Source organism: Coptis chinensis, chromosome 9, assembly GCF_015680905.1.
Source record: "Coptis chinensis isolate HL-2020 chromosome 9, ASM1568090v1, whole genome shotgun sequence".
Classification (NCBI taxonomy): Eukaryota; Viridiplantae; Streptophyta; class Magnoliopsida; order Ranunculales; family Ranunculaceae; genus Coptis; species Coptis chinensis.
The window spans coordinates 72,973,410-72,990,470 of NC_141464.1; the positions used below are offsets into that span (position 1 = coordinate 72,973,410).

The 17,061-nt window shown below is 35.7% G+C and overlaps 2 protein-coding genes across 4 annotated transcripts; one reads left to right on the forward strand and one right to left on the reverse strand.

The window, feature by feature from the left end:
* Positions 1-1,124: 1,124 nt before the first annotated feature.
* LOC147477919 (proline--tRNA ligase, cytoplasmic-like) lies at positions 1,125-7,252 on the reverse strand. The gene is made up of 12 exons (XM_086582173.1): positions 7,065-7,252; positions 6,895-6,983; positions 6,612-6,704; positions 6,353-6,469; positions 5,469-5,656; positions 4,844-4,910; positions 4,198-4,320; positions 3,948-4,100; positions 3,248-3,529; positions 2,319-2,537; positions 1,535-1,634; positions 1,125-1,402 (listed from the first exon to the last, which is right to left on the reverse strand). The coding sequence occupies exons 1-12, from the start codon at positions 7,108-7,110 to the stop codon at positions 1,338-1,340; spliced, it is 1,542 nt and encodes a 513-aa protein (XP_086438299.1). The 5' UTR covers positions 7,111-7,252; the 3' UTR covers positions 1,125-1,337.
* A 741-nt stretch (positions 7,253-7,993) lies between these two features.
* Positions 7,994-15,684, forward strand: LOC147477920 (heat shock protein 70 (Hsp 70) family protein). 3 transcript variants are annotated; one of them, XM_086582170.1, is made up of 10 exons: positions 7,994-8,137; positions 8,333-9,557; positions 10,036-10,248; positions 11,697-11,792; positions 12,589-12,750; positions 13,382-13,582; positions 14,583-14,729; positions 14,825-14,953; positions 15,029-15,159; positions 15,249-15,684. In XM_086582170.1, the coding sequence occupies exons 2-10, from the start codon at positions 8,388-8,390 to the stop codon at positions 15,319-15,321; spliced, it is 2,322 nt and encodes a 773-aa protein (XP_086438296.1). In that variant the 5' UTR covers positions 7,994-8,137; positions 8,333-8,387; the 3' UTR covers positions 15,322-15,684. The 3 variants fall into 3 exon arrangements, with proteins under 3 accessions (XP_086438296.1, XP_086438297.1, XP_086438298.1); XM_086582171.1 differs by having other exon boundaries at positions 7,995-8,137; positions 8,338-9,557; XM_086582172.1 differs by having other exon boundaries at positions 8,009-8,137; positions 8,373-9,557.
* Positions 15,685-17,061: the final 1,377 nt, after the last annotated feature.

The window sequence follows — 17,061 nt, forward strand, 5'->3', positions numbered from 1 at the left end:
CTTTGCTATTAATACAATTATCTTTAGCAAAAATAAATGTGAGTTCCGGGTATTTCTTATTTAATTAATAATATTTATTAAAAAATATATTTGTTGTGGCCAAGGACATTTTTGAGATAAAAATGTAGTTTTAAATTGGAGCTTAAAAAGTTAATAGTTAGTTGTTGAGGAAGGGTTTTCATAAAGAGACCACAAATTTTATCAAGGGCATCACTTTTCTAATTGTAAACAAACAAACCTCTGAATGTGCTATGGACACCAACTATGCGCCTTTACCAAAAATTAGATCTGTACCTCCACCAACTCGACATTTTTCTCTCATTAATTTATTTTCAATTGAATGCAAATAAAAAAATATGTTTTATTTGCATATAGAGAAAGAAAGAATTTTTTAATGAATTAAAGGGTTGTTGATGCCTCTCAAATAAATTAATAATGTTTTGCTATATATAGAACGTGTTCAAAGTTCAAATTCATGTTCTATGATACCAATCAAATTGTCATTTACAACAATTTGTTATTTAGAGTTCATGCGATTATCACGAGAAATTTGTTGAGTTAAAAAAGAGATGAGGAGATTGTTAGTACAACAAAGATAATGGTAACAATGACAATGATGATTGATTGGAAATAGGAAATAGGAAAGAAGTGGTGTCTTTATATACCCTACAAGAGGGGCCTATTTGTGGTGTTTCTCGGGTTGATGATTTAAAACCGACTAGTGATTGGGCTTGGGCTCGTTCGCTTAGGTCTCCACTCTTTAAAAAGAATCCGCCTAGAATAGAACCTAGTTCGTGGGCTTCTCCAATGGTCCATTTTGTTAAAACGGACAGTCACAAAACCCGACCAAAATCTAACTACTTTTTATAACAGAAAAATGGCGGGAAAAAAAGAGGGAGGCAAAAAACTGCAGGGCAGATAATTCTACAAGCTTGTTTATAGTAGTCTTGTATTTTACACTGTTGTAAATGTGAATCAAGAAGTCCCTTTGTTTTGATTTATAGTTGTTTTCGTGATTGCACACCAATTGTCTGTTCAATTTCCTACAAAGCATTGGGAACTGGGATTTGAGTATTTCGTTAAAAGATTACATTTTTCGTGATGCCCAATTTGTGAAATGAAGATTAAGATACCATTTCGTCTCTTTATTTGATTTTAACAAGTAATTGTTTCTTCATGTTAAATATATACAGGAGATAGCACATTTTATGGTTAGAATACACTGGGGCGAGTGAATTCTTTAGGCCATATAGTTGCGTAGGATAACTTGTTCAGATCAAGAAAAAGACAGTAATGCAAATGCAACTGTAAGCTTTCTTAGTGAATGTCTGCTGCGGCTAGTAGCTCCTACCCCAATATGTCCACTTCTTTGCAGGCTTTCCTGAGGCAAAGCATAATGTTCCTGCAGACAATATACAAATGTGAAATGAGAGGACAAAGAGAATACTACTCAAGATGGAAACTTAAATCCAACAGGATGCCCATGCTCCTTCATCCGAATATACTTTTCAAATGTATAGTATACAGATGGTACCTTCGGGCATTTCAGGCTGATCTTCCTCAAAAGGGGTGCAAAGGGTCTTGGCTGCTCCGCTCTCACCCTCTGTAAGCGCTTTCACGTCTATCTCAACTTCCTGGAGAACAAAACATCAGTATGATTTTGCACAGTGAATAATGTAGTCTTCATTTTTTTTGCTAAGTCAGCAGTATTATTTTATATACATTGTCAGATAGTGACAAAACCAAACTCACCTACTGGGTAATGTTTATAGGTACATTCCACAGTAACAAGTCAGGCCTCAAAACAACACAATATGCTACCTGTCAGTAAACCTATAATAGGTCAGATAGGGTATCTCCCATCTGTTCACCCATGTAGGTTTTCCTATTTACAAGTTTACAACTAACAAGTAGTCTTAAGATCTCTATACATTTGCTCTTTCTATTATATAGCTCTTTCGCTTATCTGAAAGTAATAACTTACAAAATTGAATTTCGGGAAGTTTTCAATAGCTTTAAGTTTATAAATAAATTAGTGGTGCATTAAATCAAAGTCTAAACATCTGTAGAACTCAAAAGTGTAATTGGTTTTTTATTTTTAGAAAACCAGAGTAAACTCCAACATCACCGACTTCTTGGAGGCGCCAGCTAGCTAAGAAAGCTTGAGTATTTGCAGGACATAACAAAATATTAGCAATAAAAGTGGATTTAAGTTCTTAAGTACCAGCATCATCACAACAGAAACCCTTGTATACTGCATGCAGACGAGATAGCACACTTGAAAATATAAGGTTAAGACCAGATAAATTATATAATACCTCCTCATCACACCAAGGGGATAGGATCATTTTTTTATCGTTCAGCGCTGTTGTGAATTCTTCCCATGTCTTTGAAACCTTTATGCAAGCATCTCTCTTTTGTTTTGCTACATCAAAAAGGCTTTGCTGAATGTTGTCCAAAATAAGTTTGACATTCTCAACAATACTGGACATTGGTATTAGAGTTTCAGATGAATTGTCACGACGGACAACACGTACCTGTCAAGATATGAACATAAAATATGGTTTAGCCTAGGATGTAATAAGAGTACAAAAGTGCCATTAAGAACACACAATTGTCTTGTGCTGATACAAAGTGCCTACAAGTCTACAACTGATTCCACAACAGAATACCCCAACTTTTCTGTAATTCTACCCGGTATGTTGAGACTTTTGAATACGTTAGTCCATGGTAAGTGTATCCAGCTGCTATGTGTCAAAATTAAGCGCATCTGCACTCCCCTGCTTATGTGCCTTATATGCAGACATTGCTGTTGAGAAATGTATATAGCTAAAATTATGTTTAATGTATAAGATAATATCCATACAATCCTTAGCGTAAATGCACCGCGAATGTCAAATCCCCTAACAAATCGTATTGCTTTTCATCTAATTAAATTTTACATTTCTCTAAATTCAAACTACATTTCTAAGACTGATGGTTATCATCGTGCTAAGTGGGGGTCACTATATAAGAGCTAGATAAACAGTTGGAAGTGATGATGCTGCTTTCTGTCTTATGATGAAAGCATTGGTTCACTTTCACCTTGTAAAAGGGAGATCTATAATCTGAAAGATGATTCTAAGGGACACAAGATTTAGCAGCAAGACACACTTGAAGACAGATATCGAACTCAAACAAATGAAAAATGGAAACAATTACATAACTAGATGTATTTCCAAAGATAATAGTTCAGCCTGCAGCTTACTTGATTATTAGCCATGTCTTTTGGCCCAATCTCAATCCTTAAAGGAACACCTTTCATTTCCCACTGTGAGTATTTCCAACTAGGTGAATCCTCTTCTATATCTTTCTCAGCACGGACACCGGCATTGCTCAATGTTTCCACAGTGGCAGAGCACACATCAAAGATGACTTGCATATCAGCGTCTTCGTAAGGAACAGGAACCACAATAACTTGGATGGATGCCACTTTAGGTGGAAGAACCAAACCTTTGTCATCACCATGAACCATCACCATGACTCCAATCTGTAGAAGTAAGAGAATGAAACGAGTACATTATACTACTTTCTTTGGCTGGCAGATAGCGACAAGGACTTGCCAAGCAAATTTATGTTTTTCAGATTTGTCAAATGCACATCTCGTCTCTTCATATACAAGAATGAACAGTCCTACAAACAGCTAAGTGAACAGGAGATATAAATTACTTTCAGAATGAATCAGACTTCTATAAGTTCTATATTAAATGAACTCTTGATCTGACGAAGAGTCTATTGGTTTTCACACTCAAATTTTAACTATTCTAGGACAGTTGGAAAATATCAGCAGAAGTGCTTCTCATCCAATGCCTTTATAAAATTTCACAGAGATGGTTAACTCAGTACTGTTAAGTACCTAAGCAATTATGTGAAATAAAAAATAACAAAAGAAATTGTGTGAGAGTTACTGTTCGAAAGTGCTGCTTCCAGGAATTCTGCCAGACCATAGCCTTCTCTCTCATCTCATTCTCGAAGTTTATCTCGAACATCTTGGCAAAATTCTGACCGAGGCAATGGGATGTTGCACCTTGTATGCCACGACCAGTATTTGGAATAAATGCCTGCCAAAATATAATCAGAACAGAGATGCAGAAAGCTCATAGTTTATAGTAATCACTGAAACAAGTAGATGAGTTGCACGAAACTATCACGAGTCACCTCAACAGTTGTTGTATAAAGCCCACCAGGAAACTTTTCAAGCTTGCTTGCCTTCCCTTTTACAACTGGGATTGCTAGATACTCCTCGTATATCCTTCTATAGAGCTCCAATATTTCACGAACCTGATAAATATTATCACATAAATGAAAATAGACTGACCACGTATCCAAAAATATATGCAACATGCAACAGAATATCTTCTGGTTGTCAGATAAGAGATAACAGCATCTGCACTAGAGTCTAAGACAGATAGCCGCAACTACAAAAGCTAATCCTGAATATACCATCATCTGGAATCCAATACTTCATAGAGTTGCCAATAAAGTTTTAATTGCACTGAACTAGTTAACAGATTGGCTCAGTTTTCCAAATTAATCAGGTAGTACACCTTGTTCCAGAAAAGTTTACTTTGAACCCAATTGTTCTTTAACTTTAACTCAAATAAAGCTTGGTTTTTACAAATGAGGAAAAAAAATAAAAAATAAAAATGACAAAAGAAATTCTAGCGGCGCAATTTGTAGCGCGCTTGACCTCTAAATCATTTGTTTGATTTATTTTTCATATCAATAAATATATTTTTTGATCAAAAATAAAGACTGGAAGGAGAGAAACAAAATAAATAATTACAAATTTGCAAAGTAGTACCTCTTTATCTGCTTCAGCCTTTGTAGCAAAAGCAGTGTGCCCTTCTTGCCATAGAAACTCGCGACTCCTAATACAACAGAAAATTACATAGCAACAGTTAAACACAGTTAAAGTGTTATAGTTTCATTTTTACTCTGTTTTCTGTGAAATAATAATATTCCAGTATCATTAATTTCTTTGTAGCATTTATATGACCTCTATAATCAAAATAAATACTCCAATATATGTGGTATATTTCCATCACAAGAAACTTTTCAGGCTACCAGTAGATATGTTATTAACTTATTACTTTTACAAATGATAATCAAATTCAAACCAGTGAGAAATCGTCGACATGGATTGTGGAATTTTCAACACAACCAAGTTTCAAAACTTTATTCGTGAAGATAAAAGGACGAGTAGGACGGTTATAACTCTAGTGAAGTGACCTTTTCATAAGTTATATGCCCTTGCAAACAAAAATGAAGTACCAGGTACATATTATTTAGACAAATTGCATTCGAACACTGACCAATTTCCTTTGTTAAATTAATTAACAAGTTAAACAATGTGCTGCATACAAAGGTTAATCCATGAATGTAGGACATAAGATAAGTGTGCTGATAAATTCAAGGTGAATAGATACCTGATTAAAGGAGTGGGATTGTTGAACTCCCACCGAACAACATTGCACCACTGGTTAAGCTTCAATGGCAAATCACGGTGGCTCCTTATCCATTTAGGAAAAGAGGGATACATAACTGTCTCACTTGTAGGACGGAGTGCTATATGGTTCTCTAAGTCAGTTTCTCCAGACCTGGTAACCCAAGCAACCTATGAAAGCTCAAAATATTATTGATCGATAATTCTAAACGTAAGTGAGTTATGAAGACTAGAAGTAAGAGTTGAAGTAATTAATTGTTAACTAAATTAGAAACTAGCTACCTCTGGGAAGCCAACTCATACAAAAGTCACAAGGCAAGAACAGCATCCCCAGTACAAAGAACTCCAACATCCTAATGCTGAAAAGACTCTAGAGATCTAATGCATACAAATCCCCAAGCAGGAGAGTGCCACCCAGACGAAATTGAATTTGCACTGCCAACAACTACTAAAAGCTCCTAAAAGAGAAGGTTTGTGCATTTTCGTTTTATCTCTCTATTTGGCAGGATGGAGTTAGAAACTCTACTACTACTAGCATGTGATGATTTTATTGTCTCATGACACAATCTTTTGGACATTCTATTACCTAAGGTTATGAGAGATGATAGCTAGGCAACTGCAACAATTAAAACTTTATAATAAATCACTATAATAAAATAACAAAATTTTTATCAGAAAAAGTAATCGGTATTAAGGAAAGCTAAGACATCCTTCAGTTAAAAAAGCTCAGAGATTTCCGAAGCTCATATAGATACTTTGTATCAAATCAACAAAAACATTCTATAGATTTTAAGAAAAACAGAGTACCAAACTTGTTTTAAATTTTTAATAGCATATCAAGGCATATATGAGACATGAGACTCTAACCTTTGCAGCAAACCCTTTGTTTGGATTTTCTTTCCATTCTAAAGCAGCTTCAGAGAGCAAAAAAGGGAAGTAACATTGTTTGACTTTCATCTTCTTTATCTCCGCATCAAAGAAGTCCTGCATATCGCCAACAATGCAAAATCATCAATTAAAAACTACAATTAATGTTTACCACCTATTAATCAATCATTACCACCTGTCCTTGAACTATTTTCCAACTTAAAACCTATTGCAAAAAGAGAAAAGGAGAATTACATACTTTCATAATTTCCCAAATCGACACCGTCAAAGGCCTAAGAATATAACAGCCCCCTATATCAAAATACTCTATCAATTCACTACTCACAACCACCTAAACAAGCCAATAAAAAACGTCAAATACATATCACATATGCATCATGAAATATGAACATGTTCTTAATTCTAATGAAACACAAAACACACCACCATATATTACACGTACTATGGATGGACAGTCAACTGTAATGCTTATAACAAATCATACACAAGCACACCATATTGAGTGTCACGTAAAAAGTTACCTCCAAATACCATTGTTCGAAATTTCCATATTTTTTATACGATAAACTCCAACTAGTTTCTTCTTCTTTATGTTTAGCTTCTCCACCACCTGATAACTCAAACTACTTATCAACTTTTTTCCAAACAAGATTATGTTATATATATATATGATAAAGTACAGAAAACTCACCACTCGTTGCGTTGGAAGTACTTTCTTGTCCTTCATCACTAGCCATTTTTGTCTTAGAGTAGTGTGGGTGAGAGGGTTTTTAGAGTTTTGAGTTGATAGCCGCTGTTGGCTGGACGTGCGGTCGTGTCAATGTTTAAAAAAATCCCAATTTATAGGTGTGGTATTGGGCCCAGTATCCGAGTTATGACTTTCTAGCTTGCCTACTCAAAAATTGCTGAAGCTTTCTACTGTCACCGCTAATCTTTATTACACCCAGACTTCTAGGAACACTGTCCTCTCAGCTACAAAGTTTTAACCAACTCCCTAGCCAATTCTGTGTTTGTAAACGGCTTCAATGTTAGAATTTTATAGATAATTACTCATAACCAGAATTTTAGATAGTGGCGTAATAAGCAAAGTTGATCATCTGAAAGTTTTTGGGTCTAGGGTGGGGTCTAGAATGTCGATTGGTTGGTCTCGTTTCTCCTTCGCCCCTCAATAACTCTTCTCTCCAGCTTCGCTCACTCCCCATTGCTTTGCAATATACTAGTACTCTTCTTTTGACCCTGGATCACGTGGATAATGTCCACACCTAGCTATTGTGAAATTTATATAACAATATGAATTAATGCATAATGTCAACATATATGAGATAGATTCCGTTTACAACACTTTTTATATAACGTTTTATACAATACTCTTTGAAAATATGAATTAAGTCTTGATTCATTGTAGATATGATTTTCACACCATGAATTTTTATTAACTGTCCATAAATTGCTCCTTGAAAATTGTTATAAACCTACGAATTTTTATACGGCCCACAAATATTGATTTTGTAACTTTTTTTTTTTTGGCAAACTTATAAATAGAATTAAAAATGAAATAGAGTTAAAAACTTATAAATTGATTTTTGTCATTAAGAAATAGAATTAAAAATGAGACGTTAAAACCAAATTAGGCTTTATTTCTATATATAAACAAAAAAAAAAAAAATAGTTTTATCATTCTGAGCTCTCAACTTTTCCTCCATTTTTGTCTCTCCATCTCCAGTTTTGTTTCTAGGGTTTGATTAATCTTCAACACCACACCAGGTATTATTGTTTTCTTCTTTCTCTTTCCAATTATCTTATTTATTACTATAAGCTTAAACTGCCACGTAATTATGATTCATCACATTTTTATCATCTTTTCACGTTTCCTCTTAACTTTTATGTGTTCTTGTTAGTTTTACATTAGACCTGAAAATTTCAATGGATTAACGTTTTGTGCGGGAAATGTGTTTGTAGAATAGGTTGATTTGATAGCTTGAGGTGTGTTTTTGTTAAGGTGTAGTAGAGAGAGATGAGTGTGGTGGGATTTGATATTGGGAATGAGAATTGTGTCATTGCAGCTGCAAAGCAAAGAGGTATTGATGTTTTATTGAATGATGAATCTAATCGCGAGACACCTGCTGTGGTGTCGTTTGGTGAGAAGCAACGGTTTTTGGGTGCGGCTGGAGCTGCTTCAGCAATGATGAATCCAAAATCGACAATATCGCAGTTGAAAAGATTGATTGGTTTGAATTATAGGCAAGTGGATGTTCAGGATGAGCTTCGGTTATTTCCTTTTGAGACTTCGGAAGGCCCCGATGGTGGTATTTTTATTCATTTGCGTTATTTGGGTGAGATTCAGACGTTTACTCCAGTTCAACTATTAGCAATGCTACTCTCACATTTAAAAGAGATAACAGAGAAGAGTCTTGAAACAGCTGTATCTCATTGTGTGATTGGTATTCCGTCTTATTTTACGGATTTGCAGAGGAGGGCGTACTTGAATGCTGCGGAGATAGCAGGATTGAAACCGTTAAGATTGATGCATGACTGCACAGCAACTGCACTTGGTTATGGGATTTACAAGACAGATTTGTCCAATGCTGGTCCCACTTATGTTGTTTTCGTTGACATAGGTCATTGCGACACTCAAGTTACTGTTGCGTCCTTTGAGGCTGGACAAGTGAGGATTATGTCGCATGCTTTTGACAGGCGTCTGGGAGGGAGAGACTTTGATGAGATCTTGTTTAACTATTTTGCAACAAAGTTCAAGGATGAGTATCATATTAATGTCTATTCTAATCTCAGGGCATGCACCAGGTTGAGGGCAGCATGTGAAAAACTTAAAAAGGTTCTTAGTGCAAATGCAGAGGCACCTTTGAACATTGAGTGCTTAATGGATGAGAAAGATGTGAAAAGTTTTATCAAAAGGGAGGAATTTGAGAAACTGTCATCGGGTTTAGTGGAGAGGATTCGCCTTCCTTGTAAGAAGGTTCTGTCTGATGCGGGTTTGACAGTGGACAAGATCCACTCAGTAGAGCTTGTAGGATCTGGATCACGTGTACCAGCTGTTTCAAGAATGTTGTCTTCTTTGTTTAATAGAGAACCCAGCCGGACACTGAATGCAAGCGAGTGTGTGGCGCGTGGATGTGCTCTTCAATGCGCTATGCTTAGCCCAATATTCCGGGTCAGAGATTACGAGGTCTGCATCTTGCTACAAACTGTTATGTTCTTTCATCATCATGGACATCAGTATGCTTGGTTTACACTTTCTAAATCATTGTTAATAGATCATTTTAGCACCTTCTTTCTTCCTTGTGGTTTACAACCTTTTAGCTATAAGATTCCTACCAAGGTGATCCAAAGTTCCTCATAATAAGAATCCTAGTGAACCTAAAAAAAAGGATGTGTCACTGTCATATTTACTGGTGAAAACATTCATATTAAAATGTAAAGTCCTATCATACATAATGATCATATTAAAAAAATTAGGTTTGAATTCATTTTCTAGGTGAAATTTTCTTACGTATTCATTTTAACTTAAAATAAGTACGTACTTCTAAGAGCGGGGTTTAGAAAATGAATACAATTTATAGTTCTTGTTCTTGTTCTTGTTCATTTGTATATATAGTTCTTGTTCATACAACTTAATTAAGTGTTAGCATATGCTTGTCTTGCAGGTTCAGGATTCATTTCCATTTTCCATAGGATTCTCCACAGAAGATGGTCCAATTTGCACTTTGTCAAATGGTATCTTGTTTCCAAGAGGTCAACCTATTCCAAGTTCTAAAGTTCTTACACTTCATCGAACCAATATTTTCCGTCTGGAAGCATATTACGCTGATCAAAGTGAATTGCCTCCTGGCACTTCTCCCAAGATTAGTTGTTTCACGGTATACTTACTTTTAAATTGCTTCTTTCAAAATAAATTAGTTTTATTACTTTCACATCTTTGTTTCTTTTGCAAATTTTTGAAGCTTGCTTAAGAATGAATCTAGCAAGGGTCCACCTATGACGTTGGATATTTATACACATTGCCACTTTCTTCGTGAAATGATTTGTTAACTTCCATTCTAGTTTCCACTGTATACCATGTTAGGAATTGTTTGTGTATGCTTTACTTGGATTGACTCAATTAATTGCCAAGCCGTATGGAAAATTTACTGTCAATACTTAAGATTCCATTTTAAAGCTTCAAAGCATTTCTCCATGATTACCTTCACATAGAAGTTAGGAAACTGGATTACATAGGTTATAGTTTCATTTTCTATCTATTTCTGGCCCTCTATTTTAATTATTAACATCGTCATTATCTTATTCTGGATTCTTACTTAGTCTATCTCAGTGTTCTAAAAAACGGTCTAGGCGGCTGCCTAGGCAGTGTCTAGGCGCTAGGCGGTGTCAAGCCGAACTGTTTTGGTGTGTAATCGATAGATAAATCAGGGGTCCGATTAGAAGGGTCCAGGCGGCTGATTAATCGGTCTAGGCGGGGCTGGACGGCGAAATAAGGAAGAATTGGAAAAAAGTAAAAAAAACAGGAGAGACGAAATCAGACCCGCGATTAAACACCCATTTTCTCGAACTTTCCTCTTAACCTTTCAATTCAACCCATTTTCTTAGTTGTGCTGGTTGTGAATCTTAATTTACTTGTGAGTAAGCGAGTTTATTTGATTGTGATTTGATTTTCTTACCTTAGGCTGATGTGTTAGCAAGTGTGGAAGATGAGTAAACTCTTGTGATTCAAAGATATGGTAAAAGGAAAATGGGAGATGGAGATGCAAGTAACAATCAACTAGAGAGAAAAGCCTTGCTATGATATATTGATGTTTGTTGAAAAGGGTGGGGGGCAAAGCAGTTGAAAGCAAGATGTGGGAAGAAGATGACAATAGAAATTTTCTTTGTTTGCTTTTCTTTTGTTTATTTCAACAGTTACATACTTATCTTGATATGTTCACCACATATTTTCCTTGATATTTGTGTGATGCACTGATGCATGACTTGTTGGGACGATTATTGTTGACTTTTGAGTTCACTTTTAAGTCTATAATTGGCTCCATTTCTTCATTTTTATATATACATATATATTTAAATATTTAATTAATTAAATAAAACCGCCTAGCGCCTAGCCTGTTTAGGCGCCGTCTAGAAGGCCTAGGCACTAGGCGCTACCCTACCGCCCGACTACTGCCTAGCGTTTTTTAAAACACTGGTCTACCTTCTTTAAGACTTTAGGTGTTTATGCTATTAATTTTCATTTGTCATTGCTGAGCTGTGGCAGGGAGCTTGTCCTTGTGAATTATATGTACAATTAAATTGAACTGCTAAGTAATTGTGTATGCAGATGGGCCCTTTCCAAGTTACCCAAGCAGATAAAGTTAAAGTCAAAGTCAAAGTACAGCTAAACCTTCATGGGATAGTTTTGGTGGAGTCAGCATCAGTAAGTATCTGTAGTTGGTAAAAGATGTTATATGTAAACTTCATGTGAAAAACTTCCATTAGAGAAATCAGAAATGTTGCCCAAAATATTGACATGGAAACTCAGTTTGTTTAACATCAATGTTCTCACAGTGGGTGAACAATAATCATGTTTTGTAACTTGTAAGTCCACATGTTCCAATCTATTATCTTACTTACTTGAAGGGGAAAATGGAGATCAGTGAGAGGAAAAGATAGATAACGAGCGTTTGGTCCATTGTTTTTTTTTGGATCCGTGTGTTCCAAGTTTATCTTTTTTTTTTTCTCATTGATGATGATATTGACAGGTGAGCAGGCATACAAAGTATTTCTACTCTATTTGTTTAAGTAATTTATGTACTGCGGAACAATATTATTAGTCAAAAAGGCAAAGGAAGTTCGTTTTGTTGTGGTACTATATCTAATTATCTAGTATGCTGAAAATATTAGTAGGTCTTTGCTCTAATGCCTTGCACAAAATGCTGGTTCAACGTTGGAGTATTGTTTTTTTCCTCTATCAATAGCATGGTCAGTGAATGGGAAGCATTTGAACGGTTTATATTATATATGGTACTAATGTACCATTCATATTATTTGAAAACCATTCGTGCATGAGACTTATTCTTTCTTGTCAAGGTTTGACTTGTCAAATCTTATATTGAATGACTAGCAAAATCGTTCATATGTAAGATTATTTTATTCTTTTGCCATTTCGAAGAACCTCATATTTGCATTTATTAAAGCTGACGAACTCCACCTGCAATTGTTTTCTGCTTCAGTTGTTACAGGATCAATTAGATGATGTCATTATGAGAGACAACTTCAATTTGAATGTTGACAAAGTGGAGGCTGATATTCCTGGTGGAGTTTCTTCTGATGCCGTACCAAGTCCTGCTGACAACAGTGCCTTTCAACAGCGTGAATCCTCACCCATGCATGCTGTAAGTTCTGTTGAACTCTAATTTGGGCCACAGCTGGTTCTCTTGGTGTGTGTGTATGTGTTATTTTCTTCTTTTTTTTAATGAAATATAAGGATTCAATAAAACTTTGTTTCTGTTGTAATATAGTTATGTCCAGTCATGGTGCGTGGACCCCTTGTTTAGGTTATTTCACAAACTCGACCAGGACTTACAACTTGGACATACTGTTTGTTAGAATTATTTGAATGGATCTTGAACTCAAATGGCAAAGTCATGGAAGCATTCTGATGATAATAGTATATTGATATGAGACCTTTACAAATTCCGGGATAAATGCTTGTGGATTTAAAGTTTTAAACAAGGGTTTCAGAATTCGGATCAAACACTGTTTTGGAGCTTTAATTTTGTTTTTTCTTCTCCATGTTTGGCTTTTACCATAATTGTCAGGTTTCTGGCATGCAGCATTTGGATGTCTCGTCTCTGAAAGGAAAAGGCTCTTACGGGTTTTTTAAACAGTGACGAGATATTCTTTTATATCTTTCTTGTCTGCCGTTGGGGCTTCATATTATTGTTTGTCAAGTTCAAAATGCTCTGGCCTGAATCAAAGTGATTACATCTTGGAACTTCGGTGTTCTGTAATTACCATGTGCAGGCTGATGAAACGAGGAAGAGCAGGCACTCTAGGAGGATCGAGGTACCTATTCACGAGACTGTATATGGTGGAATGACAAAAGCCCAAGTCTTAGAAGCTCATGATAAAGAGCTTAGGTTGGTGCAGCAGGATCAAATTATGGAACGAACCAAAGACAAAAAGAATGCTTTGGAAGCTTATGTCTATGACATGCGTAATAAGGTATACCATTGTAGTAAACAATGTCTGGAAGCTTGATTTAGAAAATAGGACAAAGTGGCCATATAATTGAATTGAAGAACTTAACATAAATAATATTATTTAACAGTTTAACACTGCATTACAGCGCTTATATGTGAGTTTATTTTCACGTTAGATGTCATTTTGTTATAGGGTTAACTAGTATTACGCCCCCCCCCCCCAAAAAAAAAAAAAAAAAAAAAAAATCAAATTGGGTTGACCGTGTGTGTTTGTATTTGTGTGTGTGTGTGTGTGGGGGGGGGGGAGGGGGCGTTCCTAATTGGCTCATCTAGTGGTGGTGGTGGTAATTCTAGTTAACCCTTTATTATATATATCAACAAGATAATCTTGCTCTTGCTTTTCTCTGAGTTCAAGTTCCAATTCACTGTTTATTTTTGTGACATCATTTTTTATACTTAATACTACTTCTGAATGAACTTCACCACGGAAATAGAATGTGTGACTATTTGTAGTGCCTTTATTCATCAGGAATCTTACCATCCTTGTTATTTACTTATTTTTTGTTCTTCTTACTTGGGATTGGAATACATGTTTTCGGTTCTTGTTTTTGACGGTGATGCTCTCAGTACTTTTCTGTTTTTTGAAAAATTGGCTTCGTATTCATGGAGAGGGGAAAGAGAGAGGAGGGGAGGTAAAGAGAGTCACCACTCACCAGTACTAGGTAAAGAGAGAAAAAGAAAAACAATTCCTAAGTTCCTGATGTGTAATTGTCCCAAAGAACAACCCCTGCAGGTTCTATCCACGTGGAGAGATCCACTTCAGCAATTTTTTCATCCGGATGCAACCATAGAAAAATAATGTATTCATATATGTTTCAGTCTTTCATTAATACTGAGTCACTTAGCCAAGTAGGTTAGTCTAGCTCCTTCTTTTTCTTCTTCTTCTTCTTTTTGTTTTTTATTTATTTATTTATTTATGTTTTTGTTTTAATTCTTGAAATTACTAATACAAGTGTAATTAGTTGTTTGATACATACCGTGGATATGCAAGTGATTCGGAGAGGGAAAACATATCCAGAAGTCTACAACAGACAGAGGAATGGCTTTACGAGGAAGGAGATGATGAGTCTGAAAAGGTTTACACTGGCAAACTGGAGGATCTGAAGAAGGTTACAATCTCTTATTTGTTACAGAATTTTAATTCTCTGCCTTCTTTCTTATGAGATTTGTTACTAATACTTGAATTTTACTTGGTTGGGAATAGTTAGTGGATCCAATCGAAAGTCGATATAAAGATGAAGAAGGCAGAGCCCAAGCGACAAGGGATTTCTTAAACTGCATTGTGGATTATAGGATGGGTGTTAAATCGCTTCCTTCTGGTGAAAGAGACGCGGTAAAAATTCATGTTATAAATCAATTATAGGTACATGTTTAAGTGATCATCAGTCTGATGTTTACATGTTTGCAGGTTCTTAACGAATGTTTCAAAGCAGAACAGTGGCTTCGGGAGAAAACACAACAGCAGGATTCTTTGCCCAAGAACACCGACCCATTACTATGGTCAAGTGAGATCAGGAGGAGGGTGGAAGCACTAAACATGTAAATCTCCTTCCTAATCAACCTGGGAAGTTCCAAGTCCTACTTTATTGACATGCCGTACTTTAACTACTATCTTTGACTGTATTCAGGACATGCAAACATATTTTGAGACCAAAAGCTTCTCCTCCAAGGACAGAACAAGACCCGCATTCAGCAATATAGAGAGGACAGCATGTGAACCAACTGAGATGGTTCCTCTTCAACCAGGCACAAGTTTTCTTACTCCTCGTGACAAATTTACATTTCCTTAAGGATTTTGTTGAGAATATATGAAGGTACACAGTAATCAATTTTCTCGTGTCTCCCACAGTTACTAGCTTTAGTCTTGTGAATCATTACTTGTGTTTAGGATATTCACTTTTACATGTTGATTTTGAGAGGGACCATTGACTGTTAGGCTTGTAACTTTTAGTTTTCTGTTTTTCTTGTGACGTGAAGGAAAAACAAAGGTTACTCTTTCTGTTGTATTCCAAATGTTTGTAGCATGACGAGATAATTGATGAAAGTGAGCTATCATTCAGTGCATTGCATTTCTTAAATAATAGAAGATAGAGCACTTAAAGAAAGTGGCCTAGTGTCTGACTAAACGACTCCACTAGTTGGCGACTTCTAGAGTCTAAGCAAATGTGCTCTAGGACGACACGCGTGACTTGACTTATTTAATCCAAACTCTTAACAATGGTCGTTACCTCAACTAATTTCTAATTCAGTCTAGAATAAATGCAGAGAGTTTAATCAGTTGAGAACTCTTGAACTGTTTCTGATCAATAGACTAATCTTCTTGTCATAGAACAGATTCGAGCTACTTGTTTTTAAAACATAGAACCATTCCATTGATAAATAGCAAATAGCTGATACAAATCAGTTTCGACTCGACTAAAACTAGTCTTGACAGAGAAGGGTGCATGCCCATTACAAGCTAACTGGACATCGGACTTGGCTGATTCTGCCGTAAGATGCGCATGTTGAATCAACCTTATAGGACAAAAAACTAACTTGCAGAAAACAAAGGACTGGGTGAAGATTTTTATCTCCTCCAAAAGACTCGATAGACTCCATGAAACAGAGGTGCAGACACCATTGATCTCGTTTGCAATCGCCTGATTGTCTGAGCAAACTACAACTGCTTCAATTTTTTGAAATAAGGCATAATGCAACCCTACACTTAGCGCTTGCAGTTCGGCTTCTTCTGCTGAGCCTGCTTCGAGTGGCCTGCTTCCTGCATAAGAAAGTTCACCATTCCATTTGTTAAGTGTAAAACCAGCACCAGTTTTATTCTTAAAAGGGTCGTAGCCTCCATCAGAAGCCAACATATGTAGGTTATGCAGATACTTATTTGGTATCAAGTATTTAAGATTAACAGGTGACTTAATAGGAACAATTGATTTTGTTGCTTGCTGAATCAGTAAGAAAGGATTTAAAACTTTATAGTTGGTTTCGAAAACCAGATTGTTTCTATCCAACCAAATAGAAAATGCAGTAGTAGCAAGAATAATTAGATTTTCAATAACATCAGCCTTAGAAATACAATGTGAGACAATCCTGTTTATCACATCATTGATTCCAAAGTTATTATACCATTCAGAAAAAACGTATAGCTATGGAAGATGCAAACCAAATCTTATCTAAACAAGAACAGCTGAATAAAGCATGCTTAATAGTTTCCGTATCAGTTAAAGAACGAGGACGTATATCAGAATTACAATTATGCCTATCAAACAAAATCTTCCTAGTTGGAAGAATATGATTAAGGACTTTTCACATGATTAACTTAATCCTAAGAGGGGCATTGATTTTCCAAATAACATTCCAAGCACTCTTTACATAGTTATAATGATGTTTAGAACCAGGAGGATTTAATTGACTTAAAACCAATTATATGCAGACTTGATTGAAAATTTT

Coding starts and splice junctions, on each gene's coding strand:
- LOC147477919 (XM_086582173.1), bottom strand. CDS start 7,110: ATGGCTAGTGATGAAGGACAAGAAAGTACTTCCAACGCAACGAGTG. Junction 6,705..6,894: donor TCGAACAATGGTATTTGGAG/GTAACTTTTTAC, acceptor TGGCTTGTTTAG/GTGGTTGTGAGTAGTGAATT. Junction 4,321..4,843: donor AGGCTGAAGCAGATAAAGAG/GTACTACTTTGC, acceptor AATATTTATCAG/GTTCGTGAAATATTGGAGCT.
- LOC147477920 (XM_086582170.1), top strand. CDS start 8,388: ATGAGTGTGGTGGGATTTGATATTGGGAATGAGAATTGTGTCATTGCA. Junction 12,751..13,381: donor AATCCTCACCCATGCATGCT/GTAAGTTCTGTT, acceptor TACCATGTGCAG/GCTGATGAAACGAGGAAGAG. Junction 14,730..14,824: donor AACTGGAGGATCTGAAGAAG/GTTACAATCTCT, acceptor GGTTGGGAATAG/TTAGTGGATCCAATCGAAAG.